The 20598-nt window shown below is 52.1% G+C and overlaps 9 protein-coding genes across 9 annotated transcripts; 5 read left to right on the forward strand and 4 right to left on the reverse strand.

The window, feature by feature from the left end:
• Positions 1 to 1245: 1245 nt before the first annotated feature.
• A1O1_07765 (uncharacterized protein) lies at positions 1246 to 2561 on the forward strand (the record flags this gene model as incomplete). Its single annotated transcript, XM_007728631.1, has 2 exons — positions 1246 to 2416; positions 2467 to 2561. 2 exons carry the CDS (start codon positions 1246 to 1248, stop codon positions 2559 to 2561), a joined length of 1266 nt encoding a protein of 421 aa, XP_007726821.1.
• A 555-nt stretch (positions 2562 to 3116) lies between these two features.
• Positions 3117 to 5582, reverse strand: A1O1_07766 (uncharacterized protein; the record flags this gene model as incomplete). The annotated part of the gene is made up of 1 exon (XM_007728632.1): positions 3117 to 5582. The coding sequence occupies one exon, from the start codon at positions 5580 to 5582 to the stop codon at positions 3117 to 3119; it is 2466 nt and encodes an 821-aa protein (XP_007726822.1).
• Positions 5583 to 6366: 784 nt separating this feature from the next.
• A1O1_07767 (phosphatidate cytidylyltransferase) lies at positions 6367 to 7762 on the forward strand (the record flags this gene model as incomplete). The annotated part of the gene is made up of 2 exons (XM_007728633.1): positions 6367 to 6907; positions 6957 to 7762. The coding sequence occupies 2 exons, from the start codon at positions 6367 to 6369 to the stop codon at positions 7760 to 7762; spliced, it is 1347 nt and encodes a 448-aa protein (XP_007726823.1).
• A 369-nt stretch (positions 7763 to 8131) lies between these two features.
• Positions 8132 to 8629, reverse strand: A1O1_07768 (uncharacterized protein; the record flags this gene model as incomplete). The annotated part of the gene is made up of 2 exons (XM_007728634.1): positions 8132 to 8402; positions 8439 to 8629. The coding sequence occupies 2 exons, from the start codon at positions 8627 to 8629 to the stop codon at positions 8132 to 8134; spliced, it is 462 nt and encodes a 153-aa protein (XP_007726824.1).
• A 1058-nt stretch (positions 8630 to 9687) lies between these two features.
• Positions 9688 to 11805, forward strand: A1O1_07769 (uncharacterized protein; the record flags this gene model as incomplete). Its single annotated transcript, XM_007728635.1, has 3 exons — positions 9688 to 9811; positions 9867 to 9937; positions 9994 to 11805. 3 exons carry the CDS (start codon positions 9688 to 9690, stop codon positions 11803 to 11805), a joined length of 2007 nt encoding a protein of 668 aa, XP_007726825.1.
• A 650-nt stretch (positions 11806 to 12455) lies between these two features.
• On the forward strand, positions 12456 to 14357 carry A1O1_07770 (uncharacterized protein; the record flags this gene model as incomplete). Its single annotated transcript, XM_007728636.1, has 2 exons — positions 12456 to 13259; positions 13365 to 14357. 2 exons carry the CDS (start codon positions 12456 to 12458, stop codon positions 14355 to 14357), a joined length of 1797 nt encoding a protein of 598 aa, XP_007726826.1.
• A 322-nt stretch (positions 14358 to 14679) lies between these two features.
• On the reverse strand, positions 14680 to 16233 carry A1O1_07771 (uncharacterized protein; the record flags this gene model as incomplete). Its single annotated transcript, XM_007728637.1, has 1 exon — positions 14680 to 16233. One exon carries the CDS (start codon positions 16231 to 16233, stop codon positions 14680 to 14682), a length of 1554 nt encoding a protein of 517 aa, XP_007726827.1.
• Positions 16234 to 16904: 671 nt separating this feature from the next.
• Positions 16905 to 18698, reverse strand: A1O1_07772 (uncharacterized protein; the record flags this gene model as incomplete). The annotated part of the gene is made up of 4 exons (XM_007728638.1): positions 16905 to 17892; positions 17941 to 18242; positions 18291 to 18540; positions 18652 to 18698. 4 exons carry the CDS (start codon positions 18696 to 18698, stop codon positions 16905 to 16907), a joined length of 1587 nt encoding a protein of 528 aa, XP_007726828.1.
• Positions 18699 to 19128: 430 nt separating this feature from the next.
• A1O1_07773 (alcohol dehydrogenase) lies at positions 19129 to 20365 on the forward strand (the record flags this gene model as incomplete). Its single annotated transcript, XM_007728639.1, has 3 exons — positions 19129 to 19279; positions 19358 to 19810; positions 19896 to 20365. The coding sequence occupies 3 exons, from the start codon at positions 19129 to 19131 to the stop codon at positions 20363 to 20365; spliced, it is 1074 nt and encodes a 357-aa protein (XP_007726829.1).
• Positions 20366 to 20598: the final 233 nt, after the last annotated feature.

Here is a 20598-nt window from a genome sequence, read left to right on the forward strand (position 1 = left end):
GTATGACTGTGTACCATATAACATCTAAACCCCCAAGACCACGAAGATTGCATGTCATATCATGTCCAAGACGCTTGCAGCTTGGTTCTGTGTCATCCGTAAGCCCAAGCCCAAGAGTTATCGGGGTTTGGCAAAACCACTCTCAAGGCAGGGTATCGATCCAACCGAGTCCCAGTGTAGCAGTGCCACTCCTGGCGTTGGCTATCTAAGTATCTTTGCAGGATATACTTTTGTTCCAAGGACCAGAAGGGCATCAGCTCGTGGCAGACACCAAGACGAGGACTATCCGCTTTGGGCTCCCGCGTTGTCCTCCCCTATTTGGGGGCTATGCTTGATTTGCAAACAGCAACCGTAACCATAACGGTTGGTGGGTGCAAGTGGTTCGGTTTGGTTTGATTGAAGTAGGTATGCCGCAGCAGGCAATGCTCGGTTCGAAATGATGAAACTCCTGTTGACCCGGTCGGTGCCTGAGGCTAGTATGACTGCTAGGAAGTTTCTCCGGGCGTGCTGACACCCCCATGTGGCGACATTCTAGACGACAAAAACATCAGGGGTGGAAGATTGGCTGATGTGAGATGTGGAATGGACAGACAGGCTGAACTCGATGGCAGTGGCAGTGCATTTTCTGGGCGATGATTTCGATGCAGACATACTGGATATTCAGGTACAGTACCTGTGGCGGTGTAAGTACTATGTGTAGGTAGTTGAGGTGGTACTGGTAGGTCAGTGCAATGTACTTCTGTATGAGGCCAAGATGTACATAATCCGAATGAGGAAGGGCGTTGCGGAGGGACAATAACGTATACGTACTACTCCACTTCATTCAGCCTGAGAGTCGAGCAAAAGAAGATGAACCGCAGCTTGACTGGGCAGAACTTCGGACCATCGATGGCTTATGGACATGCCTGGATGGACCTGCTTGTTGTTGAGATTGACGGCCTTCTCGAAGGAGAGATGGAGTTGAATTCAGGTTGGATAGTTCCCGCCCCTTGTTCCAGCGACAACCCTAACCCTAACCCCAAAAAAGATATGCACGTGACTTCACGTGACCTCTGTCTCGACGTCAATCATTGCAACTTATCACCGTCCATAGCATCAAGATGTCTCGGGTTTGCCCTACAATCACTTTCACCACCCTTTACTTTTACGGACATCATAGCCCGTCATCGTATCATAATTGGATACTGGATACAGGACACATGAGCATATCCCACGCAAGATGAGGCTGGGGCCGCCGTCGTCAACATGGCAGGAGCGCGCCAGGTGGTCTTCCGCATCTTCTACAGCACCTCATTCACCGTCGTCTTCTTAATCCTCGTCAGTTTCATCTGTGTCACGCCCGCCGATGCCCTCTACGAATCCTACAAGCGGAACCGACTGCTTGACATCTTCCTCGTCACCGGCGCCTATGTCATCACCGCCCTGATCGCGGCATTGATGTATGCCTCGCGGCTCTACACGAACCGTTCGGTGCTCAAGGACATCCCAAAGACATTCATGCCCATTGAAAAGGAGGATTTACCGGGAAGAAGAATCTACCGACTAATCCAGGAATGTCTGGAGCGAAGTGCTGTGATAGCATACCAGGCGAGGCCGCGGAGCCGGAGGATCGAACACGAAACCATCGCCGCAGGTGCCAGGATGCTTGCACTGACACAGTCGCAGTCATGCACCGATCAGAACATGGAGCCGCCATGGGGCAAGATAGCACACCCGGGCTGGTCGTCGCCGGCGTCCAAGGAGATGCCGAACCTGGAGTATGCTACCGTCGTGCACGAATTGACGGACCTGATCGAAGCCAAAGCCGTCAGTCTTGCGCCGATCGACCCAATGGTCGAACCAGGGCCGGACGGAATCCCGATGCCCGATCCTCGCGTTATCGATGAGCTCGCTCGGCCTCCCGCCATGGGGATGCGCCAATACCTGCGCCATCTCATCGAGCTCGGCGTCGTCCCGGATACACCGCTGACCGCGGAGTTTCTGGCCGCGTACGAACGCGCACGTTTCGCCCCGCAACCACTCACGGAAGAGGACTTTCAAGCGCTGATGCGCATGTTCGCCGAGCTACTGCGCAATATGAGTCCCGTGGACGTCGAATTGCTTGATCTGGCTGATGATTCTTCCTACGAGCCGACCCTGTCGGATATGTCGAACGTCAGCCCTCATCGTCGGTACGCCGACCCCGAAGCGTCGTCTGCTGCATCGACATTCTCAAACTCGGGTTCGGTCCGACACCATCGCCCTCCTCCGCGTCGCGTCTCAGAGGACTCGGCAGCCCCCTCTCTGTCGTCCGCCGAACATCACCACAGCCATGACGAAACCGTGGATGATGATGATCTGGACACACGCTCCCTCCATACCGCGCCGACATTGGCTCCTCGCTCCGCCTCCAGACTGACGCTGGGCTCAAACTCACGTATGGTCTCTGCCAGGTCTCGGCTGAGCTTGCACCCTAGGCCATCCCAGGACTCGTTGCACTCCGGAACTTCGTCTCGGTCGAGGAGGTCACGGCGGAGCAGGCGCTCGAGCAAGAGCATTTTCCGTCTGACCAGGGACGGTGAAGGCGGTGGTTTGCCATATATCATTCAGCGACCACCGGGCGAAGACGACGCTATTACGTTATGACACTCTTCAGTGACGACGATGATGAATGTAGCATCTAAGACAATCCTGCAGATAATGTCTTCAATACCATTAATTGTAATGCAACTCCGGAAGGCTTCTTTCTTATCGGGGTATCATGCATAAGGACTGAGTGACTTAACCGCAGTAATCAGCGAACGGGCCACGAAATAATATGAGGCTGGAGGACTTGAAAGTGCCTCTCCACTCAGACACCGCAAAGCACAGTTTCTACAAGCATAAACGATAAGAGGTCGACACGCTTTGTTGTAAGATGTGGACTTGAACCCATGTAATACTATGGACAAGCTAGACACAGTCCGGTCCTGACACAGTTCGCAAATCATTCCCAAAGTCAAAGTTCGGAACAGAACGCCCGTCTTTATGCAAAGCGATCCCAGTCTATCCAGGGGCAAACCACGGCTACCACCAGTATTCTGATTACATATCGAAAACATTCGTTGTCCTCTGCACTCTTCACACTCTCGACAAGCTCACTCGGTCGCCAGAACGGCCCCGCGCCCCTTGAAGCCCGGGAATGCCTCAATCAGCTCGTCGGCCTCATCAGGCGTGACGCTCTCCTCGAGCATGCTGGTAGCCATAGCAACGGTCTCATCACGGATCAGACGATCGACATAGAATCCCTCAGAAAAGGCCAGTCTCGTGAGGACAACACGATGCTTGTGCACGCCGCCGTTGACCACGGAGAGTTTTTCCTGGAGATTGATGTCCTGGCCATGGAGCTGCAGGACATGATAGAGCAAATGGACGCCCTTGTTGACAATCTCGGCATGCAAGGCGTGCGAAGGAGTGAGCTCGTACATGGCCGAGACCTCGTCGTAAAGGCTACGCACGATGCGTCCGATGGCGCTCTGGTGGCCCGCAATCAGGCGACTGCCGTGATGAGACCGGTCGTCGTGTGGGTGAGGAGAGGAAGTGATGGCGATCCTGATCAGAAGATCCATCACCTCCACACGCAATTGACACAGTTCTTCCATCGTGTTAGGAGGCAATCCTTCGTCGACTTTCGGCGTTTCCCAGAGCAGATAACAGATGCGGTTTAATACATAGTCCTCAATCTGGTCTTGTTGGTCGTCGACGCAGATGCTGCTGAATGTCGAAGGAAATGTGCTGGTTGCGAGCAAGCGAAGCATGATCGTGATGTCCGCGATCGGCTGCCAGACGTTCAGCAGCATCAAGACGAATTCCGGGTCGATTACGCGCCAGAACAGGGAAAGCAGTTCGGGCTCATCAGACACGGCATATGCGACCGTAAGAAGCAGCTCTAGGCAATCTGTGCCGCTGACGTCGTGGTTCAATAGAGACTGGGGCGTCTGGCGCACCTTGCCAAACGTTGCGTGGTTCACGGGAGAATGCTTGAAGCGCGTGTTGGCATTGATGGCGGCCGAGTTTTGGAGAACAAGCGCAAGAGGAGCCACAGTCTCCGTGTCAAGGACAGACATATCGAGGTCGATGACGTGGTTGATGATCTGGATGAGAGATGCGACAGGCTTGTAATACTGCTCCTTTAGCGACTTGGACCACAAGTCGGTGAGTATTTGGAGGACATCACGGGGTAGCCGGTTGCCTCTTAAGCGAGCTGTAGCCTCGATGAAAGTGGTCGAAAATGTCTTTGACGGTGCACTCGGGAACGAGAACCTGACCAGACCTTCCACCACCGTCTCCGTCGATCCCCTCACCCGATACTCCAGGATATCTTGGAGAAATTGCAGATTCCTCTCGGCCTGCTTGTCTGTTCGGACAATGGTGACTGGCTCGTCCTCTGGCTGTATCGGCACTGGTGCTGCTGGCGGCGCCATCTCAACAGGAATCGTGCTCGTCGCTCGAAGTACAAGCGGCTTGACAGGACTGGGGGCGTCGGCTTTCCGCTTCCTCTTATTGGCAGCAGGGGGAGTCCCAGGTTTGGAGCGTCGACCGGACTTTGATGGAGATATGGCCATTACATCGTCGTCGTCGAAGCCGTCCCGTAGAGAGCTAACCATACCACGCTTGGGGGTCGTTGCGGAATTGTTTTCCTTTGTGGATTGTTGCTTATCCCGAAGGCGTTGCTGCAAGGTTTTGATATTCTCAAGCTCCTGGTTGTGTTCCTGTTGCAGGAAATTATAGCTTGTGCTGAGGGTTTCATTCTTTTCCATCATTGTGTGGAGAGCGGCAGTATGTTTGGCAGATTCCTCTGCCATCGTCTTCTCTAGAGCACTTATCTTTCGATCATAGACCTTGATCTCTTTCTCGAAGTTGGCTCTGATGATGGAGATTTCGCCCTTTTGCATGAGAACAATATCTTTCGTCGCTTGAAGCTGTCGATTGAGTTCGTCGCGTTCTCTCATCAACTCCTCAAGGCGCAAAAGAAGTATCTCACTGCCTTGAATCTGCGGCGGCGCGTGGGGGCCTTCTTGCGAACGGTCATCCAAAAGCATCTCATCCGGTCTAATGTGAAGAGCCTGGGAACGGCGTTCGAATGGAGCTGGTGGGTTTGATCCATGTTGACTCTGACCATTTCTTGGATTGATAGTCCTGTGAGGAGCCCCATTGTACGTCTGACCATGGCGCTGTTGACGGAACTGCTCTCGCTGGATGGCTTCGCCGGGCTGTAATCGGCGTAATGGGTAGGCTTCATATTCGTCGACCGGAGTAGACACGCCTTCTTCTCCCACCAACTCGAAGCTTTCATCTTCAGATTGTGGCTCAGTCAGATGCCTCTGAATAAAGGGATGTATCGGCTGTGGTCTGGCGTTCAATGGTACCTGTGCCTGAAAACGGCTGTGCGGCAAAGAAGTGTGGTTGTCCTGGACTTTCGCAGCAGCTTGAGCCTGCAAGTAAGCTTGTTGGGTGGAAAGAAAGGCTTTTTGTTCAAGCTCCTGAAGAGCAGACTCCGACAAGTTGTCGAAGTCATCGTCGAACAGATCTGTCTCGTCTTCGTCGTCTTCCATGCCATTCATGTTTGACCTCCATGGGGAAGGCAAAATATGGTGTTTGACCGTGACTCATGCGCGAGGGACTGGTGGCATGCGTCTAGTGCACAATCGCAGGCAACCAGTAGGCCGGCAAGGCGCATGAGACGCGGTGCATTTTAGGTATCAGTGAAGTAGATGTGGTTGTGATGGTGACGACCCTGGCCACAAGCGACGCTTCTTGGTGGGCGTCGAGGGCGTTCATTCTGCGCGTCAACAATAAATGATCCGGTGCAGTGCCTGCGCCTGCGCCTGCGCCTGCGCCTTCGCCCGCCAGTGACAGTCAGGGTCCAAAACCCTTCATGCACAATGATTATTGTGCACCTCAGGCTGTGCACCGCATCCCAAGATGACGCAAATCTCTACTGCTAGTTCTGTGGTACTGCTACCCAGTTTACTAACACTTCCAAAGTCTATGGTTATAGGTATAGGATTTTGTAACTCTTCCCACAGCCAGTGGTTCGACCACTGTTCTTCTCCTCGTTGATACCCGGTGACCTCTATTTCGCGTGAACAGAGTCCTGGTCACAACGTGGCTTTGAATTAGGAAAACCCACTCTCCGACGGTCTGCTATCTTCTCTGCAATCATCCTGCTACGATACAATTTCCGACTGGACAACCCACCAACAAGCACCTCAGGCAGCACGTGTCAGCGGTCCCCTCTCCTTCGTCCTCCACGACATATCTCCCCCATTGATCTCCCGTTGCGATACCAATTTGCATTCCGAGCCCCTCTGTCTTCGCGAGACCAAATTCCGCGAACACATTACGATGGCTCGACATAGATCAGTCAAATTTCAACATCGTGGGAATGGAAATGGCAATACCAGCGGGCACGATCAGCGAAGACAAAGCGTATCTACAGCTAGCGAGAGTGCCTCTGACCCTCCGAGTCCTTCGAGGGATGGTGACAGCAGTCGAAATGGTTCCATAGTCAAAGGAGACACGCCTCCGGACGTGTCCGACTATGAAAAGAAGAAGGCGACCTTTATCACACGGACAATCTGGACCTTTGCAATGATTAGTGGATTCTTTGGTGCCATGTTTGCTGGACATGTCTATGTACTTATGATCATTACCGCCGTCCAGATCATTTCGTTCAAAGAGGTCATCGCCATCGCTCAGGTCCCCACGAGACAGAAGAATCTCCCGCTTACCCGATCTCTGAACTGGTACTTCCTTGCAATAACAATGTACTTCTTGTACGGTGAAAGCGTCATCTACTATTTCAAACATATCCTGCTGGTCGACAAGGTCCTGCTTCCTTTTGCAACCCACCATCGCTTCATCAGCTTCATGATGTACATATTCGGTACGTATATACTTGTGTTCCTCATCATCAATCGCTGACCACATCTTAGGGTTCGTCTTTTTCGTCGGCTCGTTGAAGAAGGGCCACTATAAATTTCAGTTCACTCAGTTCGCGTGGACTCACATGGCCCTCTACCTCATCGTCGTCCAGGCACACTTTATGATGAACAACGTTTTCGAGGGCATGATTTGGTTTTTCCTTCCGGCCTCGTTGGTCATCACCAACGACATCACTGCCTACATCTGCGGCATCACATTCGGTCGCACCCAGCTGATCAAAATATCTCCCAAAAAGACGGTCGAGGGCTTTGTGGGCGCTTGGATTTGCACCCTTTTTTTTGGATTTGCCCTCACCAATCTGTTGATGCGGTACAAATACTTCATTTGCCCTGTCAATGACCTGGGCGCAAATATCTTCACCGGGTTACAATGTACGCCCAACCCGGTCTTTGTGCCCCAGCCTTATCACATTCCTGCATGGACTGGAAGGGAGTACACGCTTTGGATCGAACCCATGCAGTTCCATATTCTCATCTTTGCGACTTTTGCATCGTTGATCGCGCCCTTCGGAGGCTTCTTCGCTTCCGGGTTGAAAAGGACGTTCAAGATCAAGGACTTTGGCGACAGCATTCCCGGACACGGAGGCATGACGGACCGGATGGACTGTCAATTCATCATGGGACTCTTCTCCTACATGTACTACCAGAGCTTCATTGCCATCTACCGAACGAGCGTGGGGGCGGTCATCGAGTCTGCAATCATTGGCTTGACTCCTGAAGAACAGGTGGAAGTGGTCAGAGGATTGGGGAAATACCTCTACAATCAGGGGATAGTTTCGGAGAAGGTACACATCTAATCACCACTTTGCTCATGCGAACCAACGCTAACTTGTGACAGGTCTTGCAATGTCTCGCATCCCAGCTTGCCAAAAGATGAAACGATCGATGACTTGGCATGGATGTTTGGATTTTTTGTTTTCGACGACTTGTCGGAATAATTTCAACAAAGGTAGAGGGTTCTGGTCACTTCAGTCACGACCAGCATGAGATCCCTTCGAGCGACGAGTCCCTTTCGAGATCTCACTTTCGGCGACTTCCCCGCATACTTTTGGCGAGCGAGCGCTTTTCAAACTTCAGGAGGTGCACAGTCGCCTTCTTTTCGTAACTTCCTTGTCACACTTGAAGCCTGGGTCACGGATTGAGTTCTGTGATCAGAAATTGGCGTGTCAAAAAGTCCCGTAGCTTTTAATAGAATCGTTGAAAACGGTGCCGTTGCGCCAGCGTAAATCCGGAGTTCGATCGTAGCAGCGTTTATTAGCTTCAACTCTGCCCTCTTCCTCTCCCACGACCGCGACCACCTCTCGCTTGACCACGGCCTCTGTCACCCCTACCACCCTGGCCGCCCCGGCCCCGTTGGCCGTGACCACCTGGCTGATTGTGTTGCTGCGATTCCCTAGCCAATTCGATGACCTCTTCGGGTACTCGTAAGTATTTGATCTAAGTGATCACGTCAGTAAGCAAACAACAGCCGACATCTTGATGTTTGGCGGATGGATTGGGCAAGCACGAACGTTGTTTCCTCTAACGTAGGCTTCTGGCAGTCTCCAAAACCTGTCGCCTTCTGGACTCGTCTGGACAACCTCCTTGAGAGTCAGGTTCATCCACGTGTCACAATTCACCAGGTGGCCGTTGAGCGTTTCGCCGTTCTTGAGCTCGACCAGCATGGGGTGGCCCTGCGCGGCGGTAAGAAGACCTAATGGAAGCTGAATACCAAATGTCAGATAGCATGATCCACGACGGGAAGGAAAATGCTGACCATTTTGGTTCACTCTGATATGATTGTTTCTCGAGCAGTTCATGCGGCAACTTGGGCTGGTTTGAGCAAAAGGAGGGCGCGCGTCGAGATTGTAGCTATCAATGTCCCGCTCGTGAAATGGGATCCTGAGTGAATGACGGAAGTGAATGATTTGTAGCTTGGACGGAGAAGTGGCAGTGTAGCGACAGTCTGATCTTGACAGCAACCGGGTGGCATGCAGTGAACCTCGTTACCATCATCCTCCGTCAACAGAATTGATACTTGGCATTCGATCCACTGGCACGGCAGCCTCGAAGGCCTTATGTAAGCAGATATACTCATCACATGACGTATTACACTAATTGTACAATGCCCTGCCGTAGGGGAGCAGACTGCGGTCTTATCGTTCGGCCGTAGAAACTGCTGACGCGGCTGGAACAAGTTCTGATGTGCCTAGTTGGGGGGCCGCGCCGCCGGTTACAGTGAGTCTGGGACAACTTGAAGTTGAAGGGGACACGCGGCTAAGTCTCTACTAGGCTTTAAAAGGCTTCCCCAAGAAAACAAACTGGAAGGGCGCAGGAGGCGCAGGAGGCGCAGGAGAAACGAAGTACGTAGAGGGAATCCCCCTTGCCCCTAAATAATAAGGCTAGGGATCCGCAACTCGCGCAACTCCACGCAACCCTCGATCGATACTCAGGCACCAGCCAAAAGTACTAGTAGCCTGGGATTCCTCCTCACCCTCTATTCTACCCACCATCCCATTCCATCCCATCACATCCCATTCCACCTTCTTCTCATCGTTCATCTTTACCATCTGATCCAGGCATGCAATTCCGGCTGATGATGGCCTTGTAAGGCAGGCATAAGGCATACCTTTCGGGGACCGTCTGCTTCCTCTCCATTGGGATATGTCGCAGCCTTGACCCTTTCTATCCTACAAACATTGCTGCCTCCCGCTCGTCCGGACCTCTCTCTCAGTCAGGCACCATGAAGCCCTCCTTGGCCCCCGCTGCTGTTTTATTTTCTTCCCTTGTTGCGGGCCTGCCCAGTCCCCATCCGTCTTCGGTTGATTCTCCTCCCAAAGACATCGCAGCTGTTGCTGGCTCAACAGGTATACCAGGGCCCCTTCGAGTACGGGCACGTGTGGTGTCGCTGACCAAATCCAGATCCAGACCATATTACTATTCATTTCCGTGCTCCTTGCCCGGGCTGCTTTACTGGCAGTGATGATGTGCTGGTGGGTTCATTGCTCAATCTGTTCACCAGGGGGCAGTCCATTGACTTTGTGAAAAGGAACTTACACTTGAAATCGATGCCGCCGACAAGGAATGCAGCGGCAGCGCCCCGCGTCTCAATGGAGTTCCTCTCGATCCTGCCAACGGGAATGATGTCGCCGTTGGACAGATTTCCTTCAAATCGAAACTGTCGGATGGGTTGACAGACAAGATTGTAAATGCTTCCTGGCAGTCGACATGTCTCAAGGGTGAGGCTTCTATGATCACCGTCCGGTTTGCCGACGCCGCCAGCCACAAGAATGTCAAGGACGTTTCTGGTTTCACCACTTCCTTCAAGCAAACGGGCCAGCCCACCGTTTTGCGCCTTCAGGACAAGCCCGTCGATCAGATTATCTCTCCAAGTGATTGTGGTGATTGGCTCCGTCCCAAGGATGAGGGCTTGTCCATTATTCCCATCATAACTGAACCGGTCAGTTCTATCGACGGACAACTAGAACTCGAATACGTCAAGCTGGTGCACCTGAAGGAGGAAATGGACCAGCTGCATGATCAGATGCGGGAGAACTGTGATCGGGTAGCGTCTCTCATCAAGCAAGAGTTCAGGGCATGCTCGAATCTCAAATGTCTCTGGCAGACCGCCTTGGGCAAAGCTCCGACAATCAAGAAACTCATCGCCCTGCGTTTCTCACATCATAAAGGTCGGGTTGCTGGATGTACGAATGGCGAAGGTCAGAAGGCTTGTTCCGCAGCAGACCAGGATGATAGACCAGCCGAGGCCGATCTTCCAGAGTCAGGTAAACCATCTGAAGAAGCTGATGAGGTACATGGTGAAGTCGGGCCGCTTCCACGTCCACCGGAACAAGAACGCCCAGCAAATGATGGTATCGACGAACCCCCACCACAAGACGGTCCAGAAGAGCATCATCACCCTCCATTCGAAGGCGAGCATCCTGGTCCTCCGTTTGAAGGAGCACCTCCACATCCGCCTTTCGACGGAGAGCACGGCCGCCCACCATTTGAAGGAGATCATCCTCATCCCCCTTTCGGTCCTCCGTTCCGGGGAAATCATCCTCCCTTCGGACCGCCTCACGGACCACCTAAAGGTATGCCGCACCGCCCTCCCGGACACCATGGTCCACCACCTCCGTTCGGTCCCCATGGACGACCTTCTGGTCCCCCTAGGTTTGGACCGTTTGGACACGGAGGACGGAGACACAATTCCGAGATTCGGCTAGCACTGGCAGTGATCACGCTCATCCTTCTTGTTGTACTCTCTGGGCTTGCATTTCGCCTGCTCCACAAAAGCGCATGGTACCGTGATCCTCGCCGCCAAGCTGACCGAGCTGCCCGAAAAGAAGAGCGTCGAACTCGGAAACTCTACCGCAAAGCTGCATATAAACATAAATGGGCGACATGGTGGAAACGTTACCAACGCCATCGCTCCAACGACGATTACGAGGAGAAGCGAGAGATGATCCTCGAACAAGAAGGGGGGCTGGAAGATGTAATGCGAGACGAGATCCGCACTTTGCGAAATGCGTCTGATCTTGTTAGAGATCTTGTGCGGGTGGAAGAAGGCAGGGCCCGACGCAATGCGTACAATCCTCATCAAACCCCATATCCGATCTCACCTGCCGAGCTGGATGCCGGTGTCGGATGCAGTAACTATACGCATCTACCTCCATCATACATGGTACCGCCACCACGGTATGAACAGGAACTCGAGGGTGACTTGACTGTCGTCGACGGCTTCCGGTATACTCCAAGCAACACGGAGGAAACCCCAGAGAGCAGCATCATTGATTGCAATTCGCGCCTGAGTCTTGACACTGGCAGATCCACTGTTTTCACCAAAGACGGTCGGGTTTGAATCGTATCTCTGCATGCAGTCCATTGGCTGCCGGGATATTTATTTGTACGACACCTTTTCCAGACGGACCGGTCATCCTCGCGCTTGAGTTTAGACGCTGGTTCTGGAGGCGCACATATGTTTTTGTGATTCTGGTTAGGAATTTGAGCTGTGAGGTGTTTCCGGCTTCAGACGCTTTGTGCTTATTGGGTAAATCAGGCCCCGAATGCTCTGTATATATATCACCTCTTGCTATTTGACACCACGAAACCTAACACTGCGCCATGTCAGCGAACTTACCACGAATGTGCTCGTATCCGACGATTCCTCTGTTATCGTTTTACCAAAGCTTTATATGGCAACAATGGTGACACCATGGTTGTGTCGCGGTAGGCGGCAAACACCTAACTTGGTTGATAGCTAAGTACCTAGGTATGCCATTTGGCTGCTTACACGCTGCTCAGTACTACTAGAACGAACTCCCAAGATGCTCGGTTGCACTCCCCTACAATGAAGGAGAGTATTGTCATTGGCCAGCACTCAGCCTTGTCTAACTTCGGCAAACCTCCTGTATTTGTCTCTAAGCCCGACCTCAAATTCATCCCGAGGCGCGATTCCTCGAGCACAATCACGACCACTAGATATCGCGCATTTACAACCATGTATAGCTGATGCATAGGTTGATCGCTCACCATGGTTTGATACAGAACCGCTGCCCTTTTGTACTGCGCACCCGTCTCCAATGCGCGCCGTTACGGGTGCAGGCCCAACAGTTGAACGAAGGCAGAGGAAGCGCTTCGCCCGTTAAAAATGACGGAAGCACGGAGAGCGCAGCTGCATCTACACTGCAAGAGCAGTTGACCCTCCCCGAAGAACTGAAGGATACTGCAAGCCATGGACATGTGGTTACGCCGAGGGAGGACATCGATACCCAGAAATACTCGAACAGGTCGACCCAAGACTTTGGTGCATATGTTGCAGGAGGAATCACGCAAGATGTTGGTGTCGCGCCAACCGCTCCGGTCAGAGAGTCTGCAGTTCAGCCGCCAAAAAAGGAGGAAACTACCCAAGAAGAGGGAGACAAACCAGAGCGTAAATATCTGAGGAGAATCCCGTTACCTAAACGCTTTCCACCGCTTCTTCGAGAGATTCAAAGCGTTGGGCACGACCACGAGATCTCCAAGACAGATCGCCCCCGGAAATCCCTGGACAGGTCTGTAGTGTCCACGGAGATCCTCGAGGCTGAGTTACGATGGGTGTCACGAAATCACCCGCATCCAAAAGCCGTCCGCAATATCCTGGAAATACTCATCCGAGACCGCAAGGTGAAGCCATCGGCGGCTCACTACGAGGCACTGATTCTAGCAAATTGCTTTCCAGAGCTTGGGACTGTGGAGAATGTGAAGATGATCTTGGAAGAGATGGAGCGCGAGGGTATCTTAATCGAGCCTTCTATATATTATGCTGTTTTGACGGTTAGTTTTGCCCACTCACATGTCTTGAATGGACTCGCCGCCGGATTCTGCCTTCCAGAGGTCATCGCCCCTGCATGAGACACACGATTCTAACGAAGATGACAGGTCCTTACGGTCCATCCAGACACGTATCTCCGTACGACTATCATCCAAAAACTACGTCAGCAATGGGTCTCGATCCCAGAATTCTATGCACAATTGAATGCCGTTGCCATGATCCGAGAAGGCCAGCTGGAACTGGCAACCGTGGAACTGGACAATTTCCAGCAGAAACGGATCCCCATTGCGTCTTGGATCTGGGTCATCTACGTCCACGCCGTCTGCGACCGCCGCGACTTCGAAGCCCTGTTGCAGATCCTGTACAAACTGCCTGACGAAGGCTTCCTCTTTCCCCGTCCGACGCTACTCCATCTGCTGGTTACAGCCAGCGAGCACGACTCCTTGGACGTCACGAAGTATCTTTGGCACAGCTACGTCGAGAGCATGCATATCGTGCCTAACGAGGACTTGTGCATGACCGTGTTACGGCTGGCAGCCAAGCATCAAGATCTCAAATTGGCCGAATCCATCGCGGTGGTGTTGGAGAGTGTTGCTGGTGATCGGCTGACTATGCCGCCGAGCTTGGTTGACAGGCCGCCTCCGACGAAGCATGAGACGATGAGCTTGACTTTTGATTCACCGGATCTTCCTGACTTCGAATGCGACTCTCTGTCGCAGTACAGGACCGGTTCCAATGACGCTGGATTCGAGACTGTGACTGGTGCCACAGGTCTCTGGGGTCGCATGGCGTCTTCGGCTACGTCTGGGCCAGATTCCATGTCGGAATCCGAACGAGAGTTGCAGTCAGAGCCCTTGGCCATGGCCTTTTCTACTCCCCTTCCACTTCCACATCCAGCTATTCGACTCCGCTCACGCAATTTACCGGAAGAAGCTGTTCAGATCATTCGCGATTTGGGAATCAACACCGATCGCCGCGGGAGGAATAGGAGACACAGGGGTATCCTGTATCCGCTGTTCAGGAAGGAGAGCGGGCTGCGAGGCGCGCGATCCGATCCGAGACAGGCACTCATGCAGGGATGGGATTGGCGCAAGAAATGAAAATTAATTTACTTTACTGAACTGAACTGAGCTGAATTCAATTGAACCGAATCGAATAGCGTTCAAGAGTAATGTCGTGACTCGTTGCAATGCTACACAGAAAGGTTCACGGTCCATTGGCTGTGCTTATATACCTTTGATTCATGTCTTTCTGCCCTCCGCGGTGAAGAAGAGAATGCATGTCTACGGTTTCATTTCATTTCATGATTCAAATAGAACTCATGTATCATGTATTATCGTGACTTGTTGAGTTGATGTCATCAATGGTCTGGTTGGGAGAGCATTCCTCCGTATCCATGGCGAGACCAAGCGTATCTGCGCATCATGACTCCGTCGTCGTTGTTGTTGTCGTTGTTGAAGAAGCGGCCGGCGGTAACATCAAATCCACCACCCAAGGCGCATGAGACGGCTTATACTGCAAGTCCATAATACTCGCGTTGACAAACAGTGTCTCTTGCCCGAACTTGGACTGCAGATCCACGGCATCGATGTAACTGTGCCTGCAGTTCGCCTGGGTTTGAGTCTGGGTTTCAGTTTGGGTCTGGGTTTGTGTTTCAGTTTGAGTCTGGGCTAGCTCGGACGAGGGAGTGACGCTCGTTTCAGACACATTGTCGTCTTCGACATGCCATCTCTTCCGCACCGCGCCCCTTGCTTCGTGGATATGTCCGAAACAATGCACCTGAGGACGACACCGCTGGACGGCCTTGCGGAGGTGGTCGCAGCCGACATGCTGGCCGGTAGACGTGTAGTCGAGGATGCCTTGTGGAGGGCCGTGGGTGAGCATGATATCAATTCCTATTCGTTTTCGTTTTCCTTCTTCGTCTTCGTCTTCATTCTCATCTTCATCTTCATCTTCACGATTCATGTCGTGTTTGTCAATATCGGTAGAATCTGTAGCCGTAGATGTAACAGTAACAGCCGCTTCAGTCCTTATGTGGCCGTCCTCGTTCTGCCCCGGCTCATCTTGACCCTTGCTCTTCCTCCAGTCGACATGGCCATCGCGATCTTCACGACGACTTCGTCCAGCCAACTCTTCTGCATCAGAGTCACCACCTCTTCTAGACCCGATGCGATCTCGTTCAGCATCTCGTCGATATTCCGTGGTGTGATTGTAATTGTAATAATCCGGGTTGAAATCCGGTACAGGATTCTTCGGTTTCTCATCCTGGTCAGCACTTGAACCAGAGCCAGAGCCAGAATCATAGTCGTCCTTCGTCTTCGTCTTCAATTTAGTACTCTCCTCCTCCTTCCCTTCCTCGACACCCGTCCGCTTCGTCGGATTATACCGATCAACCTCCCTCTCATAGCCAAACGCCCAACACCAAAACTCCGGCTGATACGCACTGGCATAGACACCCAACCGCGCCCCATTCTCAAGCACATACTCGCCCACCCCTTCCTCGAGATAGCGGATCCCGGCACTCCTCGCCTCCTGCCCGACATACATGTCGCGAATCATGTCGAGTGTCTCGGGCGAGTATTTGGCCCACGAGGCGTGCAGGGTCGGATGGTTCTCGTAGTACGGCCGGTCCAGTGTGATGTCGTGGTTTCCTGGAATCACGATCTTCAAGTCGGCGTCGACGGATTTGATCAGCCTCAGAGCCCGGGCGTGTTGTTCGATGGAGCCGTTCATGGTCAAGTCGCCGCAGTGGAGGAGGACGTCTGCGCGAGGTAAGGGATGGCTGAAGGGGAGAGTCTCAGCCTCTTCATTTTTGTTGGATTGCTGTTGAGGCGATTGATGGTCTCGTCGGGTCTGGGCCACAGGGTCGAAGCTGGGGTCGGGGTCGACTTGCGTTTCGGGTTGGTAGCCTTGTGGAAGCGCCGCGTGGGTGTCGGAGAGAATAAGGATGCGGGTTTTGATGGGGGTTGTGGTCATGGTTGGATAAGACAAGAGAGAGAGAGGTTGGCCTTACTTGTATACTATACTATATCCGTGTGTGTTGAGAGAGTATTGCTTTGTAGGACAGGACTGTAGATGTTGCTTGGATTTTGTGGATTGGATACTAGTTATTACAGGAACCGTTCTACCGGGGATCTGTGACAAGACAGACACTTTGGAAGATATCAGAAGATCTTTGCTGGGTCAGATAGACAGAATGTCCCTTGAAAGAGATGAGCTGGGACAACTTGGAAGGGAGTTGAAACCCTTGATGGTCCGATAGTCGAAATGCGATAGATAGGGTCAGGACGGTGATGTTATGAAGGTTTGGTTGAAGGGGTGGAGGTAGGTTTGTATGGGCGAATACAGATCGAGGAGTATATACCTTACCTTAGGCTGTCTGTCTATATTTTACACATCTCCATACAGGCATTCCACTTTCCCTTACCCAATCCAGTGCAGGGAATTCCTTGCCAGAGCTTCCTATTCAACAAGTGGACCAAAATGGCCTGCCGACTCATCTATTTGTATAGAAGATGTTCAAACGCTAGATCCCAAGAAAGGCTTGAGCAAAGTCCTATCTCTCGTGATGGGATATCAAGCAGAACCCCTATCGCTAATGTTATATTACACGTCGAAAGATATGATATCTCTTAGTCCTATCTCCTTCAACCTGCATGCTCAACTATCTCACTGACCAGAGTGCCGTTTTTCACCACACTCCTGATCTGTTCCGGGAAGGGCACTTCCTTGCTGTCCTCATCAGAGCCTTCTTTCGGAGGTAACACCACGTTCACTGAACTGCATTTGCTGGTAAACATTTCGGTGGCCAGACTGTCGTTGGATAGATATATCTGAGCTCCATCCACTTGGTCCAGCATAATGGTGGGCACAACGCCATCGACCTGGACCTGGAATTTGGTGGCCTTAATGACGTCCAAGCTCGACACCAGTGAATCGACCAGTATCGATAGACCCGCACAGTTGTCGATGGAGATGGCATTGGCTTTGCCGCTGACCTTCACTATACACTTGTTGCACTTCGAGATCAGAATACTCTGGTTGAGTTCCGCCGGAATCTCAATGATGTCAGACTGGGTGTTCTCGAAATTCTCAATAACCCATTTGGTACCGTCAAGCTCCTTCCGGCCGGGCTTCTTAGACCTCATGCTGTCGGGTTTCTTATTTGGTAATGGTGATTTACCGAGACCAGCCGAAGACACTGAAGTTTGAGAGGCGGAACGCTGAGGCACCGTAGAGCCTGTTCTCAAGGCCGGATTCTTGTGGGTCATCTCCGACTTATCGACCTTCTTCAATCCCGCCGTGATCGCTGAACCTTGGTTCAACTGATTGAAAACAGCCGACATGTCTCCGGCCTGTCCAGCGCCACCAGAAGGCGGCAGCGGAGGCGCTGGAGGTCCATCGTCTTCAAATTTCGGCAAAGGTGGTGGCGGCGGAGGGGGAGGCGGTCCTCCAGCGGCACCAGCTGTTGTGGGTGTGCCGGCGCCCGACTGTACCTGTTTGAGAGCTTCAATGGCATCAATACCGTCCTTGTTGTTCCATGTAAGACCGGTTGGAAAGTATTCTTTGACATATGAAGCGAGTGAGCGGAATATCTTGTAGTAGGCTTGGATATACTCGACATGAGCCTTGTCCCTACAGAGGGTCAGTTGAATATAGTACGTTTGAGGTGAATAGACGTACTTCTCCTTGTATTCTTTCAGGACCTTATTGCCATAGTATTGAGCTCCTCCCAGGGTGTCCGTCACGAAATCCCCTGGTCTTTTCTCCACAATCCATCCCAGAGCGACAATGCCTTCTGACACGGCGCTGAGATGCGTAAACAGCGGAGATGGACGATTGGCTTCTCGAATTTCGTCGACTGCAGATGTGTACCGATGCAGTTCGGTCATCAGTTCCGGAGGTTGTGGATCGGGCTTTTTGGCTTTCGTCGAGACGAGGAGATATGTTCGTTCAGCCTCGAATGCATCTTTGACAGCTTTGGCCTGGAACCAAGTCAGCTTGGCCTCGATGCTCAATTATGTCAGTCCTACTTGTTCTGCTACAAGACCGCCAATATTATTGGCAGCTTTCACAAACCCGTCGACATCTTCTTCAACGATCTTGTCAAAGGCCTCGACCGACTTTGGTAAAGGTTCCGGGGCGGGTGCCGGAGGTTCAGGGGTAGCGGCAGAAGCAGAAGGAGTGGCTACAGCAGCTCCAGCCAGGCCGTTTGTCGTAGTGGCGCCCGGCCCATCTATCGAAGTGGCAATGTCCTCCAGTCGTGAAGTCGCAGCTTCGAGTCTGGTCAGGCAGATATGTTAGTTGCATGTTCCAATGGGAGGGTGACATGAACATGTGCCAGTTGCGCCACAGGACGTAAACACAGGCTACTGGAGCTAAGTTTGGACAAACCTTTTGATCAGAGTCGTCAGGTTGTGCATACTGGTTTGAGCCGCCATCTTGAGGGCGGTGGCTAGAGTAATCGAGAAATGGTTCCTGGAATCTTACATGTCCATGTTTAAAGTGTCCCAAACGGGGAGAGGGAGTGACGCCGGGGAAACATCCGGCGGAGCACAACAAACGCCGGAAGCTGCCAAGACTACACATATCTCCTCTTGTCGTACCGTACTACTAACCTCGTGAAGCATCTGTGGGTCTAGGGGCCAGCATAGACCTTATCTACCATTTATCGGACCCCCGATCATATCTCCCCGAGATATAGCTATGTACCTACCTACCTAGGTAATTTGCTAAAGTTTGAGAACAGCTCGTTCAGCAAGTCACTTAAGGCGGGAAAGGGCACCTCTTGTACTTTTCTATGACAGGCACTGCTCCAACAACGACCTTAAACTAACAAGGTTTGTCCGGGGGTTCAAGGATAGTTTCACAATGACCAAGCCTGGTGAAGTTACCAAGTGGTTGGCAAGTCAGGATGGACTGCAGAATCTCACAAAGACCACTGGACCACTCCCGACACCTGGCAAAGATGAGGTGCTTGTCGAAATACATACTGTCTCTTTGAATTACCGAGACACTGAAGGTAATTGATGCTTGGCCAGACGGACCATTCGTTTCAAGGAGCATCTTTGCTGACTTTCCGTCTTCCGGCCCTTTGCAGTTACCATGGGTCTGTACACGCACCACAAGTACGTCGGGGCAGCTCCATCGATAGTCCCGTGCTCGGACATGTGTGGCACTGTTGTCAGCATTGGCGAGGACACGACCTCATGTCCATGGCGCGTTGGAGATCGCGTTTTGTCAACCTTCTCCCAGTCACATCTTACTGGGCAGGTTAAGGCCAAAGACTTAGCGTCCGGCCTTGGGTTGCCTTTGGATGGTGTATTGCAGACCTACAGGGTATTTCCTGTTACAGGGCTAGTCAAGGCCCCGGATTATCTCAGTGACGAGGCTGCTTCGACACTGCCGATTGCAGGAGTCACGGCTTGGATGTCAATCAATGGCATGAGACCAATGGGTTCTCCAGGAGGTAGAGGAGAAACCATCCTGGTTCAAGGCACGGGTGGCGTTTCAATCAGTGGGTTGCAAATTGCACATGCTGCTGGCGCAAAAAGTAAGTACCACAATAACCCGGTCGTTTCTTGGAATCGACGGCACAGTTGTTGCGAAGTCTTGGACATCTGACCTATCTTTATCAGCAATCGTCACATCGTCTTCAGATGCCAAACTCGAACGTGCCAAAGGCTTGGGAGCAACGCATACCATCAACTACCGGACCCACCCCGACTGGGAGAAGACAGTCATGGAGTTGACCAACGACGAAGGTGCCGATATCATCCTAGAGGTCGGCGGCGCCAGGACCCTACGCAAATCGTTTGATTGTATTGCATTCGGGGGCATCATCGACTGCATTGGCTACCTGTCTGGGAAGGAGGACGACCCCGGTGATAGGCTGAATGTCAATGTCCTGGCTCTGAGAAGAAATGTCACCCTGAAAGGCATACTCAATGGTCCAAGAGACAGATTTGAGGAGATGCTCCAGTTTTATCAGGAACATCAAATCCAGCCTGTCGTAGATAAGGTGTTTGGGTTTGACGAAGCAAAAGAGGCTTTCCAGTACCTGTACAGTGGTGGACATTTTGGAAAGGTGGTCATCAAGGTAAAATGATGAGGTGAAATATTGAGTGTGCTGCGCCCCAAAAGAAGACTGCTCCGTTTATGGTCGCTCAGGGACAACCCAATGGCCAGCTGCCATACAGGAGACAAAGAGAATGATGCTAAGCACGAACCTCTTGGCTATTAGTAGATACTTTGTGTGTCGTTAGTGGGTGACGAAAGTCTCCTAATACAGGTAGTACCCATATAGTCCTAGACCGAAGCCTAATGTTTCTATACTCGACA

Source organism: Capronia coronata (genome assembly GCF_000585585.1).
Source record: "Capronia coronata CBS 617.96 chromosome Unknown acBCG-supercont1.7, whole genome shotgun sequence".
Classification (NCBI taxonomy): domain Eukaryota; kingdom Fungi; phylum Ascomycota; class Eurotiomycetes; order Chaetothyriales; family Herpotrichiellaceae; genus Capronia; species Capronia coronata.